Below are 18502 nucleotides of genomic sequence, written 5' to 3'. Positions count from 1 at the left end.
TTCACATATTTTGTGTATGTCAGTGGAATATTCAGGCAGTCCGTCCACTCTCCGTCACACATCATGACACCTGAGAGTGCAGATTATTTCATTCTTGGTACTTGTATCTCCAGCACCAACATGGTTCTTGTCAAACAGTAGCCTCCTAAGATATGTTGAATAATTGATCGTACATAACATGATAAATAGAAGAACATTATACTTCCCTTTAAAGCATCTACATAACACTTTGAGTTGATACTAAGCTTGTGGTCACCTAAAATACCAGGGTTTTTGTTGCCTGAACTTCTATAAAGCTAAAAGTCTCTCTCTTCTCATGTAGCAGATTAAAAAAAATTAAATGCAGCTCTTTATATTAATCCCTACTACATTTTATGTTGATTTTATTCTATCATTTCCGCCTAAGATAATTTTTTACCTTGATTCTCTCATCCACTGTATTACCTATCCCTCACAGATGTGAGTTATCCCCAAATTTTATACAAAGAGTATTCTACTGAAATCTTCTTCTGAGTCACTGATGAAAATGTTCAACAGAACAGGGACAAGGACAGAGCCCAATGACTTGCCACTGCACCTTGTTCCCAGCTTAACATGAATCCTTATTCAACATTCTTTGGGCATAAAGGTGCAATTGTATTGTGCAAAAATGTAAGCAGCAATGTACGCTTTGGAAATATTATGTCTTAAAATCATGAAACTGTGATTTAACTAAATCTGTTTCAGAATACTGGAAACCATAACTAACCAGAATTAGTCTTTGCCTTGCACAGAGTCACAGAGTTGAGGTATCTCTTGAGACATGAAGAATGAAAACACTAAGTAATGTTGCTTTACACAGTCTCTTTAAAGGTCATGAAGCTCATTAATTATCACAAATCTACCAACAATTTTGCTGACAGTCTATCCTATAAGAACACTTGTACCTGAATATCAATAGGCTTTTATATATCAAGATCAAGTTGTCCTGACAGAAATGAAGGGATATTTTATATTTGTCTGTGGCAAGCATAATCATCCTTGGCACAAAATTCACATAAAATTTAAATTTAAAAGACATCCATCATTTCAATTTATGAGATCAAACAAAACAAAACAAAACAATTGTGACTGTTACCCATCAAGTTAGATTTTGTTCATGGGTATGATTTTTATGAAAGTGACAAACAGGAATAACATTTACTAATATGAAAAGATTATTTTTAAATGAAAAACATGGATGATAATTGTAATCAAACCATAAGAAAGAGAATGAAGTAAAAATATTTGCTTACGAAGAAAAGAAACAGCAAAACAATCCAACTACTGCTTGTCCAGTATTGATTGACCCAGGTACCTGGTATTATGTAATTTGTTGAGATGAAGTCTAAAATGTTCAATATTTGTAGTGACATTGCATTCAGCACCACACATTATACCAATTTTTCCCACCTATCCATAGCAATCATTGTGGAAGTAGTGGTTAAAACTGCTGCAAATTATTAAGTGACACTTCTACTAAAAGTCCTACTCTAATCCCCCATCAAATATATGAGACTGGGTTTTCAAAAATTGTTCCAGGGGAGTTTAAGCTCTTGAAGATTCCACAGAGCTGGAAAGGCTTCAAGTATGAACCTAGTGATGGAATCCATGTCTGCTGTCCAAGAACTAGTTTAACAAAGTTTTGAGAGACTCATTACCACGTTGGCCAAGAGAGGATAATTATTATCAGCTCTTGAAGACCATCTACTAAGTTATATAAAAGTTGTAATCTGTCTCAGTGAAGGACGCTCTAGCAGTGAAATCACAGGTCCTCGAGCACTCAAATGAAGAAGCAACTTCCTGTTAGACAGCCTAGAGTGCTACACTGCATACAGTATCTACTTGAGGAATATCCGTTGACTTAAAAGTAACTAAATTGAAGAACAGATGTAATGATTCTGATGGCATATGATACATAATAGAAGAATGTGCTGAAGCGGTTCTCTTTCCATCTTGTTTTCCCTTTATTTGCACAGGAGATAAACTCCTTGAAAATAAGGATTGTTTTGTTTCATTCTTTGTATTTGTGCAGCTAGCAGAGTACCTAGCACATAAAAAGCTCTTAATAAATATTTATTGATTAGAGATTCAACAGACTGACTGATACTCATTATTGTATCATTGACTAATCATAGGATATTCATGGGAAAGTAATCTTACATTACAGAAAAGAAGTATAGATTTCCTTTAAAATATGGATTCTTCACTTTTAGGATTATGGGCCCCTTTGGTACTCTGGTGAAATCTATGGACCCTTTCTCAGAATAATGTTTTTAAATAAATGAAATAAAGTATGTAGGAATTTCATGCATTTTTAAATTTATAAAATAAAAGACATAGGTATATCAAAATATTTTTTCAAAAAAGTTTATAAACCCCAGATTAAGAACCTCTGATTTAAAATGAATAGTCCAAACCAGTAGTGGTTATTGGAAAAGTATGGTACACAAAAAGCAGAAATGTCGATAACAAAAGAAAGGCAGGGAGTTGTCTAAAAACTTAATTGCACCAATATGTAATACCAGGTGCTACTTCTCATTAGGACCTATATCATGAAAGTACTTTAAAATCCCTGCCTTAAAACCCTGTTAAGTTTTCTCTTAATTTTTTAAAAAGTATTTTGTCCTGATACAGTAACAATGTCTTCTGAAAAACAGTTCTAAGAAATTATATTCTTAAAACATTCCATATAGAAATCATGAAAATCAAAAGAGAGATTAACAAAATTGAAAGTTAAAATTCTGTTTAACTTATAATTAAAATTAAAAGCTGGTTATTGGAGAATAAAAACCAAAACAATGAAACAAGACAAGCTACTGGCTAATTCAATTTAAAAAAAAAAAGAAAAAAAATGACCAGTATAGAAGAATGGAAAAAGTGAATTCACAGCCAATGAAGAAGAAATAAGAGCAAACATTAGTAGATATTTTCCCCAACTATATGACAATAAAATTAACAGCATAAATTACCCTGTCTTAGAAAAAGAAAGCAAACAAGTCATAAATAATCTCTCAAAGAAACCCCAAGAACGGAGGAATTTTCAAGTGAATTCTACCAAACATTTAAAGAACAATTATTCCAATACTATATAAACTGTTTGAAAAAACAAGTAAAGAAAGAGTCCTACCAAATTCCTTTTGTGACACAAATATGGTCTTAATACCTAAAGCAGAGAAGGCCAAAACAGAGAAAGAAAACTATAGGCAAAATTCCTAATGAATATTAATGCAAAAATTGTAAATAAAATACCAGCAATTATAGTATATCAGAAAGATCACAGACTAAGGCCAGGCTGGGTAGGAAAGCTATAATCATGATTGATGATATTAATGACAAAAATAACAAAAGTCATGAGATTAATTGGCAGCAAAAGCTTTTGATGGAAAAATGCTTTTAATAAAACCTATTCCTGTTAGAAACACTACCAAGGCATAGGAATAATTAGAAATTTCCTTAAAATGACAAGAGGTATCTATCTAAAACCAAGAGCCAATATTGTCTGTAATGGATACAAGCTAGAAGCTTTCTCAATATGATCAGTGATAAAGCAATGATGCTCAATATCACTATTGCTGTTCTATATTATGCTAAAAAAAAATGCTAGCTACCACAGTACAACAAGAATAAGAAATTGAAGGAATAAGCATAGACAATGAGGAAATGAACTACCACTTTTTTCAGATACTATGATGATTTACTTAGAGAATCCAGAGAGTCAATAAAAAACTAATTCAAACAATTAACTTTAGCAAATTTGCAGGATGTGAAATAAATTCACACAAATAATCACCATTTCTGTATATTACCAACAAAATCCAATAGGAAGAGATAGAAAGAGAAAATCCATTTAAAATAATTATAAAATAGTATTAAATATTTGGGAGCCTACCCAGGAACACAGACATAGGAACTATACAACCACAATTACAATACACTTTTCACACAAATAAAGACATTTAAATAATTGGAGAAATATTAATTGCTCATGGGTGGATCAAGTCAATATATTAAAAATGACAATACCGCCTTATTTACTTATTCAGTGCCATTTCAATCAAACTACCAAAGAACTACTTCATAGAGCTACAAAAAAATCTTAAGAATATGTCTAGAGGAATAGAAAATATCAAGAATCAATGAAAAAAAAATGGTAAGGAAGGAGACCTAGCAGTATGAGACCTTAAACTATATTAAAAGTTATAATTACCATAACAATTGGGTACTGGGTAAGAAAGAGAGGTAGACTGGCAGAACAAGTTAGGTATACATCATACAGAAGCAAATGAGTGCGGTAACCTAGTGTTTGATAAAGACCCCAGTTACTGGGGCAAAAACTCACTATTCAACAAAAACTATTGGGAAAACTGAAAATAATCTGGCAAAAACTAGGCATAAACCAATATTCACACCATATGCCAAAATAAGTTAAAAATGAGTACATGATTTAGACATAAAGAGTGACATCATAAGCAAATTAGGGAAGCATAAAAGAAATCCCCTGTCAGATCTATGGATAGGAGAAAAGTTCATGATCAAACAAGAAAGATTCGCAGGAGGTAAAAACGGATAATTTTGATTACATAAAATTAAAAAGGTTTTGCACAAACAAAACCAAGGTAGCTAAAATTAGAAAAGCAGGAAGCTGGGGAAAAAATCTTTGCTCAAAGTTTTTTTGACAAAGGTCTCATTCCCAAGATATATAGGAAACTAAGTCAAATTTACAAAAATAAGAGCCATTTCCCAATTAATAAATGACCAGAGTATATGAATTAATAGCCATGTGAAAAAATACCTTAAATACTGAGAAATGTAAATTATATCAAATATAAGGTTCTACTACATACCTATTAGGCCAGTCAAGATAATAAAAATGGAAAATGACAACTGTTGGAGAACCTGAGGGACAAAAGGTACCTTAATGTATGTGACTAGGAATTAGTCAAGCTATTCTGGACAGCAATTTGGAATTATGTCTCAGAAGTCACTAAACTATATAAACTTTTTAATTCAGTATATCACTTAGGCCTATGTCCCAAAGAGAGAAATATAAAAAGGACCTACATATAAATAAATGTTTAAAACCTTTCTTTTTGTGGTGGCAAAAATTAGAAACTAAGGGTATGTCCATTAATTGGGGAATTGATGTTGAGAACAAGTTATGTTGTATGGAATTCTATTGTGCTGTAAGAAATAATGAAGGGGATGGTTCTAGTAAATATTGGGAAGAATTGTAGCAAAGCAAAATGAGCAGAACCAAAAGAACAATTTATATAGTAATAGCAATACTGTAAGGACAACAATTTTTAAAGACTTAGTAACTCTAATAAACAAAATAACTAATCATAATTACAAAGGATTCATGATAAAACATGATTTCCACCTCTAGACAGAGAACTAATGGATTCAGAACACAGATTTAAGTATATTTTCTTCTTTTTCCTTTTTCTTAGACATGGCAAATGTGGAATTTTTCTTTTTGCTCTACTATACATATTTGTAATAGGTTTTGTTTTTCTTGGCTTGTCAATGGGCAGGGGAGGAAGGGATAGAATTCAAAACTAAAAATAAAATTGACTAGATTTTTTAAAATTTTTAGCTTTTGAAAAAAATTGTCTACATTAGGAAGATGTATGTATCTGATGTATCTGATTTCATGTGTGAGCTACTTGCTAAGGTTGTTGTTTGTACTTTGTTCTCAAAGAGGACCATGATATCAGGAAGATGATGCCATGACTTGCAAGTGAATTGGATTTAAGTGAGAGAGGCTGTGCAAAATCACCAGTCTCACTTTTTCCTCCAGAGTCATCTGGATCCAGAGGCAAGATACATATCAGTATGACTGGAGATGGCTCCCAGTTGCTAAGGTGAGTCCTACCTGAAGAGATGAGACATTGCATATAGAAGAAAAGCAAATACCTGATAAGGAGTACGAATGGGGTCTCAAAAAAAAGAAAAAGAGTAAAACATTAAGCAACTTCTTTTCTGATTGGAAAAGAGCATCATAATTATCATTAATCACTCTCCATTTCTGCCATGTATACGTATAGGAAGAAACAGACCTCCCACCTCCTCTCTTCTACATTGCCCATCCTTAGATAGTTGAGAAGAACTGCAATATTTAGTCATAACTACTATGGAAGCTAAAGGAATGAAAAGTAGCTTTAAGTGAAATCACAAAACCAAGTACAGATAAGCCTAGACATTTCAATATTGAACTAAGTAGGTGAGGAAAAGTACCTCTGTGCTTTCCTCTCTGAAACTGTATTAGTGTATTTTGCTGACTTTGAATACTTCTTGTGATACTTTCGAGCTGTGTGATCCTAAAAAATCACTTAACTGTAAGAATAAATTTCTTTGTTAGTAAAACCAGTAAAATACCTACTATATCTCCCTCACAGGATTGTTGTGAGGATCTAATGAGGTAATGTATTAAAGTGTTTTGCAAACCTTAAAGCACCACATATATGCTACCATCATTATTATTTATTACTTTAGTTAGGACTTACCACTTTCATTTAAAAAATATATAATGAGCAAATGAATGTCCTAACCCATTTACTTCATTGACTGAAACCTGGACATGATACTTGGACTAAGAAGCAATAACTAAGGCACCACCTTTCACCTGGTAGCAACCTATTATAATAGTTGGCAAAATATCCAAAAGGAAATAATGTTTCTTTTATATTGAATTAACATAAGTAAATATAAATTTTTAACAGAAATATCACAGTCAGCTTAAACATAGCCAGAGAAGGCTACTTATTTCACTGACAAACTAGTGTGGTTTATTTTATTGAACTTTCCAATTTTTTTTTCAATAAACAAGCATTTATTTTCTCTCCCTCCCACTCCCCCTTCCCATATTGAGAAAAGAAGAAAAAGAAAACCTTTGTAACAAATATGCATAGTCAAGCAAAACAAATTCCCACATTGACAATGTTCAAAAACATATCTCATTCTGCATTATAACATATAAATGTAACCTGAAGACATTTAAAGAACCTTAAGGGAAGGCCCTCCTCAAAAATCTCTCCCCCATCAGTTTTCCAGGGCAACTGAAATGCTCTCCATTAGAACCACTGGCTCTCATGACTGCAAAGAACCTCAGAAAACATCTGGTTTAACATGAACTAAGCAGGAAACCCCTCTACCATTTTATCTGCCCCATGCTCCAAGTCCTGCCCCAAGTAGAATGAAGGCCCAAATGGAATCCATTCTTCTCTAGGTCTGTACTGTGTAATTAAGAATTGATTATTTCTGGCTTCCCATATGTAGATATTCCCTTTTCACTACAGATAAGCAATTGTTCTTTAGCTTATAGTCTTAGAAAGTTGTCCAGAGCAGTAAGAGATTAAATGATCTGCCCAGGGTTCCAAAGCCAGTAAGCACCAAAGATCAGCTATCTTCTGCTATGCCAGGACACCTCTCATAATAAAGATATGTATATAGTCAGTTCTGCTACAATGCTTGTTTCAAAAATGTTAATTTATTCCAAAGGAACTGGTATATTAGGGAACAATTTGAGCAGAGCATGATTTTACATTTGCTTCTGCACAATTTTGTCCAAATATCAAGAACACAGAAAACTGCACCAGTTGAACCTAGGCACAGAGGAATGCACAAAAACACACCTCAAACATCTGCCAGCTACCTTAGATATCCTGAGGCTTGTGTTATCCTTCTACAAGGTTGTGTTTTGCTCTTCCTTCATATTTGTGAACTTTCTAAATAAAAAGCCAGAAATATTCATTCAACATCTCAAACATGTCTAAGGGTCCTATTTATTGTATGGCACAGTAGGAGCTGTGGGCTGAGGAGGGCAAGTTCCCACCCACACAATGCACCCCTTCCCTTGCCCTCAATTTCAGCCTTACCTGGAGCTATCACCTGCTGAGGCTTTCAACAGGGCCAAATCTAGCAGTAGTACAGTATTTTCAGGAATAAATGAACCCTAAAACAATGTTTGAAAATGGAATATTGTGTTTAAAAACCTGTTATGTGTTAAGACAAGTTCTTGGTTTCAACAAAAACCTTGGTTTGAATATGACAGAAAATGCATAACTAGAAAACATCCAACCACTTGTTTCTCTGATTATAGATGTACCAGAAGATAAATTTGTTACAGTATCTTTACTTTCAGGATGTACCAGATGCTAAATAGATTTTAAATAAATTAAATCTCTCTAATTTAATTTAGTTTTTTTAAATTTATTTTTATAATTCTATAAACCAAAGCTCCCACACTGAAGTCCTACTCTGATTCTTCATGATGATGGCACAGAAATGATTCTCAGTTCTGAAGGCTGGGCCAACAGAGCACAAGGTATGACATATTCTACCAAGCTGGCAAGACTTCCTATGTAAGACCAGTGATGGACTGTACATCTGGCGGGCAAAGACCACCCTAGTTAAGTTTTGGGGAATGTCATCCCCAGAAGGTTGGCCACTAACTTTCTTTTTGACCCTAAAAACTAATTAAACCATCAATTGTTTGAGAGATTGTGGTCTATATGGTACAAATATCCACAGAGAGGAAATGTGTGTCTGTGTGTGTGTGTGTGTGTATATTGGTTGTATAAGCCTAGATAAGTAACAATCTCTCAGTGCCCTAAACAACACCCTAGGACTAGAAGTTGCAGAATAGTTGCTGAATTGCATTAGTAGAGAGAAGTTTCTCACTGAGAGCTCCCTATATCAGAAATCCAGACTCTCCCTTTCTCCTCCACTAAAAGAAAAAGATATTTTAAAGTACTCACCTCAGCTTGAGGAAAGAGCTGTTCAGTCGCAGAAGTCCTGTTTCTAGTCTGCAAATGTGTTTTGCTCATGTAGCCATCAGAGCAGTCCTATGCCCAGTCACAACAAAAGAATAAATGATGTTTTATTAATTATTTTAAGAAAGGATTATCCTAAAATCTAGTACTTGCAAACACCCAACATAAACAACAAGAGTCTTATTATCAGTTAAAAACTACTCATAATTCAGACAAAAAGTCATCATTAGCTACCCTTCTTTATAGCGACGCTCAGCACAGAGGTCAGAGCAAGGCTATAATACCTTTACATAGGTCTAGGACCTTTAGAGTCATCAAAATATTTTGTTAGATAGTGTTTACTGATTTTCATGACAGAGCAATAGATTAAGAGTAAGAAGTAGTCTTGGAGGTGTTCCAGCTCATCATCATTTTATAGATGAAGGGAGAGGGATGTTTTATTAACTTCCGTCCTTATTATTCCTTCTCAGCAAATACTCCTTTGTAAATGTTAATTGATATCAATTAGTAATTGATACTTGGGAGACATCACTGAACAACTGATACTGATATTGAAAAGCAGAGAGGGTGTGAACGTTAGACTAGATTTCCCAACTCTTAGAATCCTAAGGGGAAATAGTAATCAGTCACCTCCTTAGAAGTGTGGGCTTGGAAGTGTGAACCCAGAGAAAAAACTTTTTAACAGAGCTATCCACAAGTGATACAAGCTGCGTTAGTAAACATCTGGAGTAGAGAGGTGGACAGCCACAGGCAGGAGGGAAGAGTTGTGATGATCAGTAACTCCTTGCTGAGGGGTATCAAGTCAAGTCTTTGTTTACATCAACTGAGACTTATAATCTTCCCAGATGTCTACCTGAGATATAATAACAAGCAGGCTAAGAGCTTACTCCCTGCAATTCATGTGGAGATAAATTATACCAGTGGAATCAACTCAGAAAGTATTATTAAGGAAAGTATTTGGCTGAGATCTTGTGAATCTTATTAAGAGGACTTTAAACTGAAAAAGTTTAAAAAACGTTTCAACTGAAAAAGGAGAAAGCATCTTCAACAAATATAATAAGCTGGGTACTGCAGAAAGCAATAGGTAACCACGTAAGTGAAAGAATAACAACAGAGAACCAATGGTTAATCCCTGGGAGATCATAACCAGAGTCAGGAGAAGGCATGGAATGTTACACAGCTATCTATGACATGTTAAAAGACACAGATAAAGGCCTCCAATACTTCCAGATTGGGTAGGTCCTATACTGAGAATTTACAGGTAGATATAGATATCTGTGGAAGGATGAGAAGCTGTGGAAGGGCTATAATCTATGACACTATAAGGAATATCTATACTGACAAGATCACAGATGCATTTACATACCTACATACATATAAAATGGGAATTATCGTTCCATCTGTACTTGAAAAACAATACCACAATCCCAACAAGCTGTTATCCAGCTACTACTAGAAGACCTCCAGTGGGGAGGAAGTAATTCTACTTTTGTTTGGCTCTAATTCTGAGGAATTTTTTTGTTACATCAAACCTAAGTCAGTCTTATTAATTATGTATATATACATATGTGTGTATATCCATCAGTCAACATGCATCTATTAGGCACTTTCTACTACATGCCAGGCACTGTGCTAAGTGCTGGAGATACCAAGAAGGACCAAAAAAATCCCTGTGCTTAAGAGGCATACATATAATAAGGGAGACAATCTGTAAATAACTAGGTATAAACAAGATATACACAAAGTAGATGAAGGTAACCTGAAAGAGGAAGTCACCATTAGCTGGGGGAAACGGGAAGGACTTTTGCAGAAGGTAGGATTAAAGCTGAATCTTCCAGGATGCCAGGAACTCTAAGAGGTGGTGGTAAGGAGATGGCAGTTTCATGAAGGATCGCTAATGCAAAGGCCCAAAGATTGAAGATGGAGTGTTATGTTTGAGGCAGTGCAAGTCAGCCAGTGTCACCATATCACAGAGAGCATGGAAAGGCATAAGGAGCAAGAAGACTGGAAAGGTAGAAAGGGATAAGACTAGATAAAAGACTATTTGGTTCTGCACCTCACTGTGCAGAGGGTTCCAAGGTCAGGCCTGTGCTGTATCCACTGCAGCATCTAGCTGGTGGTAGCTTACACTGACTATTACAAATAACCAGTTGAACCGAGAGTGTCATAGAAATTTAGAATCATGATCTCAGAAGGTATCTAGTCCATCTTGTCCATAACTGAATCACCCCCACCCCGACCTACAAGGTCATGCAAGGTCAAGCACAAGGTCATGCAAGCTCCATTTAAAGATCTCCAGCAATTGGGAACTGCCCCCTGAAGCAGCCTATAACATTTTCAGACAGTTCTAAGAACAGGGAATTATTTATCTCACAGAAGCAAAAACCCACCATTCCTTGTCTGGGGGCCAAGTAGCATGTACTTAATTAATCCCTCTTACACATAAGAGCACTTCAAAATACTATGTCCTCCATCCAAATCTTTCCCCCCCCCTAATCTAAACATCCCTAGTTTCTTCAATCAATCCTTATGCAGCATGATTGAGTCCCTTCACCATCCTGATACACTTAGCATACTTATCAATGCTACAAGCACCCCTTCTCCAAGAAGTAAGCTCAGACAGTACATCCCAAAAGATATCAGCCTGAAGCTGGAACTGAGCGTCATCGTCTACCTTCTATGGGCTTGACATCAACACAATTTTCAACCACTAACCAACTTGAGCATTCTCACAGTCATCACAAGATATGAGAGGAGAGAAAGTCAGGCTCTATCACTACAGAGGTGCTGCTCCTACCCCTATTCAACTTTTCCACCTTCAATCACATCATTCACTGTTAATACATGCATACCTGCCCACCAACTCTACTGCACAGTCAGCTTATGCACTGGAAGGAGAGACAGCAATAGAACCAGGTAAAGTCTTACAGTGGCAAAGCAAAACCTTTGGAGGTCTGATTTCTTGGGTGGTTGTCCCTTTGTACCTGTATTTGTTTCCCTATGCTATCTATCTATGTCTGTGGAGAAATCTTTTATATGTGGGTTTAATCTAAGCTGTCCAAGGTGTTGGGCACAAAAAAAAATTAAAGAACTATATTCTTGACAAAATCTATTGGGCCAATTTTTTTCAGGCATGCCTATGTCAGAAATCATGGTTTCCTGAAACTCAGAGGCCACAAAGCCATGATGACTTTCCTAAAAATATGATGCCCATGACTAAATAGCAAACTCCAAAAATGATCAGACCATAGTACGGCAGAACAAAGATTTCAGGAGATAGATCTATAAGATCAATTATGGATCATCTATACCAGGAGTTATTAGCCTTAGGTTTGTGAATTTGTTTTTTTTTAATTTTGATAACTGAATTTCAAGGTTTCCTTTATAATCCTATAAACTGCATTTTGTGCATTCAAAAACATTATTCTGAGAAGAATGTCTATAGATTTCAAACACTAAAAATTACTAAGAAACACTAATATGGCCTAGGACAGCTAGTTGGAGCAGTGGATAGAGTGCTGGGCCTACAGTCAGGAAGACTCACCTTCCTGAGTTCAAATCCAGCCTTAGACACTGACTAGCTCTGTGACCCTAGGAAGTCACTTAACCCTGTTTGCCTCAGTCCTCTGTAAAACAAATTGGAAGAGGAAATGGCAAACCACTTCAGTATCTTTGCCAAGAAAACCCCAAATGGGGTCATGGAGAGTCAGACACAACTGAAAAGTGACTGAACAACAATATAGCCTCGCCTCTTCACATTAAAGATGAGAAAACAAGCACAGAAAGGTTAAGAGATATGCCAAAGTCACATAGGACTGGCACTACCATCTCTAATGGTCAATGAGGGGACAAAGAAACACTCATAGCAGTCAGTAAAAAAAGAGATGAAATCAAGACGGCAAGAAGAGAAAAAAGAATAAGAAGGAAGAAAAAGGTTTATCCTAGAGATGTAGCAGGAGAACAGGAGGTAAGAACTTAGAATTTTTCCTAATTGAGGTGTAAATGAAACAACTCAACTTTGACCTATTTAAACAAGCAATTAACAATGAAAAGTAAATTATAGACAGAAGAAAAGACAAAGAGACAATATTAATTTCATATAAAACTTTAATTGATGTAAATCAATTGTCATAACAATGAGATCAAAAACATCTAAAAAGTGCCTTAGTTAACAAACACTTGACTTATTTACAAAGTGGAGACAGATGGCAGCCAAAGTTAATACTTGATTAGAATATAAAATTATTTGTAAAATATTACAGAGAAGGATGACGGAAAATTACAAGCAGTATCATCCCATAAAACAGAAAAGCAATGGAGGGTAAAACCAATTTAAAGAAAGCATGGGGAAAAAAAATACCCAACTGGGCAAAGCAATCCCCAGGGTTTTTAAGTATGAAAATGGAAGGAAGATTTAAAAAAAAAAACAGAAGAAAAAAGAGTAAATGTTTGCAATGATTTTAATAAAAAGTGGTTGTTGGTTTGTTTTTTTTTTACCATTAATGACAGCAAAAATCACACTTAGGACATTAACATTACTGCCCTAGATGGACTTATAAAGGAAAAATAATGGTACTAAAGAGAACAAAGATGGGAAAAATCAATTTGACCAAGTATACCTAAAGGAGATTTATGCTAAAGGTGATACAATTTCTGAAGGTGGGGAAGATACCAAAAACTTGGGGAAATATTGATTCTTTTTATATGACCCCCCCCCAAAGGCAATCAAGAATCTCAACAACTACTGAACAATATGTCTACTTTCCCATTTATATAAAATTTTATGAGGACCATTTATATACACATGTTAACAGCCTCCTCATTGCAGACATAAGTATGGAAAAGGCAGGCTTTTGCAAATGATATTTTTGAGTATACTACATCTTTACTATCACACAATTAACTAAAAGACATAGATTGCGTGAGATTCCATTGTACCTAGAGCATGTTGCTTATTTAAAAAGAAAATTAGTTTAAGGGGTGGCCAGGTGGCTCAGCGAGTAAGAGCACTGGCTCCAGTGTCGGGATGACCTGGGGATCAAATCTGGGCTCAGATACTTGGCACCACACCCAGAAATAACTGGCCGTGTAACCTTGAGCAAGTTACTTAACCCCAATTGCTTTAAAAAAAAATTAGTTTGGTAGAACAAAACAACACCTTAAAGGCTCTCTTCCAACAAGGAATCTCTCAACCAAAAATCAAAATTAGTCAAGATTCCTTGAAAACAGAGATAATCTTTTTCTCAGACCCCCTGGTCATAAATATCAGGTAATCCAGAAAACAGAGAGGTTCGTTTTTGCCAAAGACATTCAATATAGTGACAGAGGAGATTCAGAGTTTGATTTAAAGAGGACTTGCCTATGATTAGTGATGTCACACTGATGTTCCTCTTTGAGGAAGACATTGTGCAGAACCTTTGTGGATGGTGAGGCTAATCTCTTTTTGAGTGATTACACTTATCTTACATAAGGCCCTGCAATGTCCTGGGGGGGCTGAAGCAACCAGCAAGATGTCATCCTCCAAGAGGAGTATCAGTATAACCTCAGCACATGATGGATAAACTTTTATAGGATGCACATGTGTCAACACCAACTATAATAATTTCATTCATAATATAATATTGGTTGTGTATATATGTTTACATGTATAAACATACACACATTATTATTGCCAGTGTGGATATACACGTTATATATGCACACACACACACATACATGTATATATCAAGTGGCTATAATTATATATGCATATACACATGTCCATATAGTTACATGTGTATATGCCTATATGATAGTATATGTACATATATATTGATACTGGCTATAATAATTTGACTCATATATTTAACTAAGGTAATTAATTGCCTCAACAAGAAGACCAAAAGATCATAAAAAGTGCCTTAGAAAAATCTGACTTGTCAAATAGAGATAGGTGCCAAAGGCAAAACTATAAGAGTCAGAATGTAAATTCATCTACAAAATCTTAAAAAAGAAGTAAGATGGACAATTATGAACAATATTGTTTCATAAAGCAAAGAGAAGCAGTAGAGGGTAAAATTACTTTAAAAGAAAGCTTGGCAAGTTAGCCAACTAAACAAAGTCATCCCAAGGGCATTCAAGGATAAAAATAGGAAGAGAAGAAGGTGCATCACAGTCACTGAGATCTTATAAACAAAGGAAAAATGGCACTACAGAGAAGTATATATAGAGGAGATCCTTGTTAGAGCTGATACAATTATGAGACAAATATACAAGGTATATGAAGAACATACCAAAACCTATGGAAAAAATCTCAGACCTTGTTAACACTTTTAAAAAGTTTACTGAGAGAAACCCCAACCTACGAACATTCCCTCCCATAAATACAACAATTGTACAATAGTCATATATACACAAATCAAGGGCATCCTTGAGTAAGGAGGGACAAGCAAGCTTTCACAAGTGATATTCAAAATATATCCTATCTTTACCATCTCAGAATGAACTAAACGATGTAGAGAATACAAGATTCATTGTGTTTATTGACCAATGATATTAAAAAGCAATTGATTTGGTAGAACCCAAAGCTGCTGGCCAGGCTCTTTTAAAGCCAAGTATTCACAATTCTTTGGAAGATGGAACAGGAGAAACAACACTGATCAGTCGTCCTCTGATGGCCAGGCCAAAAACAAGATGTGTTTGCCAAAGGTCTTGGCCACCGTGATGGCAGAGATCGAGTGTGGGGTCAAGATCAAAGAAGAATTCATTCCCTGCAGACAGCAATGCTCCTCCAAATGCTCTCCTTTGTGGATGACACAGGGCTGATTATATAAAATTCTACATTCTAATGAAGGGGGGATCATGTATACAAATAGATTCATATGGGATATCCATATGAGAGTAGATGGAAGGAAACCTCAGAGGGGAAAAAAGGAAGGAGCAAATAAGAAAGAAGTCTTGCAAAAAGTTGGCATTTGAGCTGTCTTGAAATAATACAATGACTCTAAGATTTGGAAGTGAGGAAGGGGGGCATTCCTGGCATGAGGACCAGTCAGCCTGTGCAAAGGGCACAGAGATGAAGAACAGTGTGCAAGGAATAGCAAGTGGACTGAGCCATAGAGTGTGTACAGAGTAGTAGTATGAAAGAAGACTGGACAGGCAGATTTAAGTCAAGAGGTGTTTTGTTTTGTTTTTTTGGAGGGCAATTGGGGTTAAGTGACTTGCCCAAGGTCACATGGCTAGTTTTTCTGTTAAGTGTCTGAGGCCGGATTTGAACTCAGGTCCTCCTGACTCCAGGGCTGGTACTCTATTCACTGTGCCACCTAGCCACCCCTATTATGAAGAGTTTTAAAGGACAGAATGATTTATAGTTGATCCTTGGCTAATCAAGATCCACTGCCTGTATCTTTATACTTTAAGTGTGTACCTTTTAAGCAATAAATTGTTAGGTGTTGCTTTCTGATGCCTTCTGCTCCTGCCTTCCACTTTGTGTTCATTACATTCACATTCATAGTTCTCAGGAAAACGGTGATAAACTATGCCAGTCAAACAAAGCATATGTTGTGAAAAATGGCCACTGAGTTGGTTTGTTTTCCTTAATTCTACTGCTTTTTTTTTACAAGGCAGGTTTCTATTCCACAGGAAAGGTTGCAAAGTGATAATGGTGTCCAAAAAATAAAGACATTTAAAAAAAGAAAAAATACTAATAATTAGTGCACTGATGTGGTCCTATGATACCCTTGCTATTCTCCAGAACTTTTCAAAGAGCACTTGATGAAGTCAGCTATCACTTCTGGAAGTTATTTCCATGCCTCTGTCTGTAGGTTATCCAGACTTCAAGGCATGAACTCATTGACATCACCTAGGTGCTCTCTTACTACCTCTTTTTCTTTACTTTGGATTTCAATCCCCTCTTAATTATTTTTGTTTTAAATTCTAAAAGTCATTCTCTTTCACAGAGCGAAAACAAAAGCAAAAGGGGAGCTGAGTAATTCTGTGTTTTCTTGGTTGTACATTATTTTTCTATCTGCTCCGAACACCATTCCTATGCCTTCTTTGATGTCCTCTACCTCCCAACATTACTTCAAAAAGCTGTTTTTCTTGTTCAGTCATCTTCTGAATCTTTGGGACTCCATTTGGGGTTTTCTTGGAGAAGATACTGGAGTGGTATGCCATTTCCTTCTCCAGCTGATTTTACAGATGATAAAAGTGAGTCAAACAGGATGAAGTCACTTCAGGGTCACAAGACTAAAACGTGTCTGAGGCTAGATTTGAACTTAGGCCTTCCTGGCTCCAGACTCGGCACTTTATACACTATACCACCAAGCTGCTTGCTATTTATTGGAAAGCTCTATCGTGGTCAGGGTGTTAGAGCTCGTGACATTTTTACAAGAGGCTCATTCAAATCTAAGCTGGATAAAGTTTGCTTTGCATACTTAACAGTATCTTGAGACTACTCCCTCTTTTCTTCCTCACTAGAATTATTCATATTCCTCACTAGAATCAGAATTTCCATTTTGACTCTATTTCCTCTATAAAATTTTAGGCCAAGCTAGGATGTCAAGTCAACAAGCACTCAATTATTAAAAATTTAATTTGGGACTGGGCTAAACATTGAGAATACAAATACAAGCAAAAAAGAAAGATATCCCTTGCCTTCGAGGAGCTTATACTATATTGAGAGACAGTACATAAAAAGGAGCTGAAAGTGGGGACCAGGGTGTTATGTGTGAAGGTACTGCTGTTCTCTCTCTAGACAGATCTCTACAGACTACTCTTCAAGCTCCTTTTGATACAGTCACAGATTTGGAAACTTGAAGGGTAACCAGAGGCCATCTAGTCCAGCTCTATGATTTTATAGATGAGAAACCTGAAGCCTAGAGAGAGGAAATAATTTGCCTAAGGTCACATGGGTTGTAAGTGTCAAGAGGTGGGATTCTGAACTAGGATCAATGCTCTTTTCACCATACCAAGGCCACACTATGTGTCTCTCATATACGGACATCTCCTATGGCTTCTAGAGCACTTCCAATCTGATCTGGCCCTTTCCCTAATACAGGTCAGACCACAGCAGGGCCATCAAGCCCCAAGGAATAAAAGGCAGCACAAATCAGCTATTTATCAGACCAAAAAATAAGATCACCAGAGGCAATCTGGTGACCTTATTTTTTTGAGCCATGGGACTCATACATATGTGTATATGTCAATAGCTTACTCACATAGTGTTTGAAAGTATTACTATAATTTTAAAGCTGGTAAAAGCATCTTGGTCTCCCTGGAGACAAATAACTAAAAATAAATATGTAATAATATTATTTTATATTTCTCATATTAGTATATTTATTATCAGTCTCTAAAGTTTTCACTGTTAAACACATGAGATTTCATTTTATTTCCGCTGCTTTATAACAATTTTCGGTAACATTTTGTTTTCAAAATTTTCCAACTAACCAAGTTTGAGATTTCAATTTTGAGTTCACAGATGGGAGAACTTCAAGTATGCCCTCATACTTTTTTTTATTATACAATGCTGTAATAGTTCCCAAAAAGAACTCTCCTGCTTATTTGTGCCTGAGGACCAGCCAACTGAAGATATAACTGATTGAAAAGGATCCAGGGACCCACTATAAAGAAATATCTTCTCTTTGTCTTATTTCCAATTTAGGTTTGTGGAGAAAGAGGGTTCCCAGTGTTCTGTCTTCATAGGGTCAAGAATATGAAGTTTTATC

The 18502-nt window shown here is 35.8% G+C and overlaps 1 protein-coding gene across 6 annotated transcripts in view; it reads right to left on the bottom strand.

Annotated features, from left to right (window-relative positions):
- ATG10 (autophagy related 10) overlaps positions 1 to 18502 on the bottom strand; it is a 318137-nt gene that overhangs the window by 229890 nt on the left and 69745 nt on the right. For 4 of the 6 annotated variants that reach the window (XM_069085042.1, XM_069085043.1, XM_069085041.1 and 1 more), the window contains one exon: positions 8781 to 8867. The exons of the other annotated variants lie outside the window; for them this stretch is intronic. In XM_069085042.1, coding sequence (XP_068941143.1) covers positions 8781 to 8867 — 87 coding nt within the window. The remainder of the gene's footprint in view (positions 1 to 8780; positions 8868 to 18502) is intronic. 6 annotated transcript variants of the gene reach the window in all.

This window comes from Petaurus breviceps, unplaced genomic scaffold (assembly GCF_028583685.1).
Source record: "Petaurus breviceps papuanus isolate PSGF00001 unplaced genomic scaffold, PetGlider_PUasm1.0 175, whole genome shotgun sequence".
In the NCBI taxonomy this organism is placed as follows: domain Eukaryota; kingdom Metazoa; phylum Chordata; class Mammalia; order Diprotodontia; family Petauridae; genus Petaurus; species Petaurus breviceps.
Note: the sequence above shows the minus strand (reverse complement) of the source record. Positions and strands in the feature narration are given on the sequence as shown.